The 1,187-nt window shown below is 56.9% G+C and overlaps 1 protein-coding gene across 1 annotated transcript; it reads left to right on the plus strand.

Annotated features, from left to right (window-relative positions):
- Positions 1-472: 472 nt before the first annotated feature.
- SARC_16735 (hypothetical protein) lies at positions 473-839 on the plus strand (the record flags this gene model as incomplete). Its single annotated transcript, XM_014289163.1, has 1 exon — positions 473-839. A coding segment is annotated over one exon (367 nt), but the record flags the coding sequence as incomplete, so codon positions are not given.
- Positions 840-1,187: the final 348 nt, after the last annotated feature.

The following is a 1,187-nucleotide window of genomic DNA, read 5'->3' on the forward strand; positions in this document are numbered from 1 at the left end:
TTTCGACCCGTTTTTCCTTTTTCGTCTTTTTGACCCATAATCAGCTTGAGTGAGTAACTTGCTTCTCTTGGGTCTCAAAGCTGGGTGGGGGCTGTGTAATAAGCCGGGCCTCCACATTAGACTTAGCGTACCAGTTCCGTAACGCGTACAACGCGGTGGCTACATCAACCCGGGGTCATACGCCTTACACTATGGCGACGAACCGACAGTATGACGGCGACCGTGAGTTTGCTTTGGGTGAGCAAGTTAGGGCGCTCTTGCAGCAGTCATCGATGATGACGCGCATGTGCGTGTGCAGTCGGCGCAGGCGGCCCAATTGAGACGTGGCAATGCGGTCCGCGAGGTGGCGTAGGACTTTGCTGCAGGTGACCTGGTCAAGTTTAAGGCCAAGGCGGGGCAATCACGGCCACCGAACCTATGGCATGGTTCGGCTAAGGTTCTGTCCAAAGATAGTGTGGTCATGTATATCATCATGTTTGGTACGAAGCGGCTGACCCGGCATTGGACGCAGTTGCGTACATACTTCGAGCCAGTATGCCCGGAGGTGGCCCAGCGCATAACTATGGTGTTTCGCACGGCGTATGAGAACTGGTTGTTTCTCCGCTCATCATTCAGGCAGACTAGCATGAATGAGCGGCGTTCGGTTCTACACCATATCACCCAGACGGTGTCGGGCAAGACGTGGCGGGGGCAGGTGTCTTCAGCGTTCACGATGTTGGAGAGGGCTTATGCGGCCATGAACTTGGATGTCGTGTATGACATGAAGGATCTCTTGCGGTCAGCATGGGTGGGGGTAGCCCCTGCTACGCAGCTGGCGCGCAATAACCTGATAATTCAAGGTTTGTCTTTTGCGCGTTCGGGTGATTTTCGGGCGGAGAAAATCAAACTGGTCGTCGCGGCTGGCCGTCGCCGAGACGTTGGGTACTCGTCATCAGCAACCTGGGGCTGGTGATGATCCCGAGGAGGGTAGTGCGGTCGCAGGGAAGCGGCATGTGTTGCGTGAGGTCCGTATGCCTGCTGGAGTGCCCATGGCGTGGCAGCTAGCTTAGGGCGATGGTAGGGCGCGTGTAGGGCGCGTGTAGGGCGAGTTGAGGTTCCGTGTAGGGCGTGTGTAGGGCGCGGGTTTGCTCGGGTATAGTGTTTGCGACACGGCAGGAGTCGCTCTGTTCGGTAGGGCGTGTAAGCGG

Source organism: Sphaeroforma arctica, assembly GCF_001186125.1.
Source record: "Sphaeroforma arctica JP610 unplaced genomic scaffold supercont1.8743, whole genome shotgun sequence".
Classification (NCBI taxonomy): domain Eukaryota; class Ichthyosporea; order Ichthyophonida; genus Sphaeroforma; species Sphaeroforma arctica.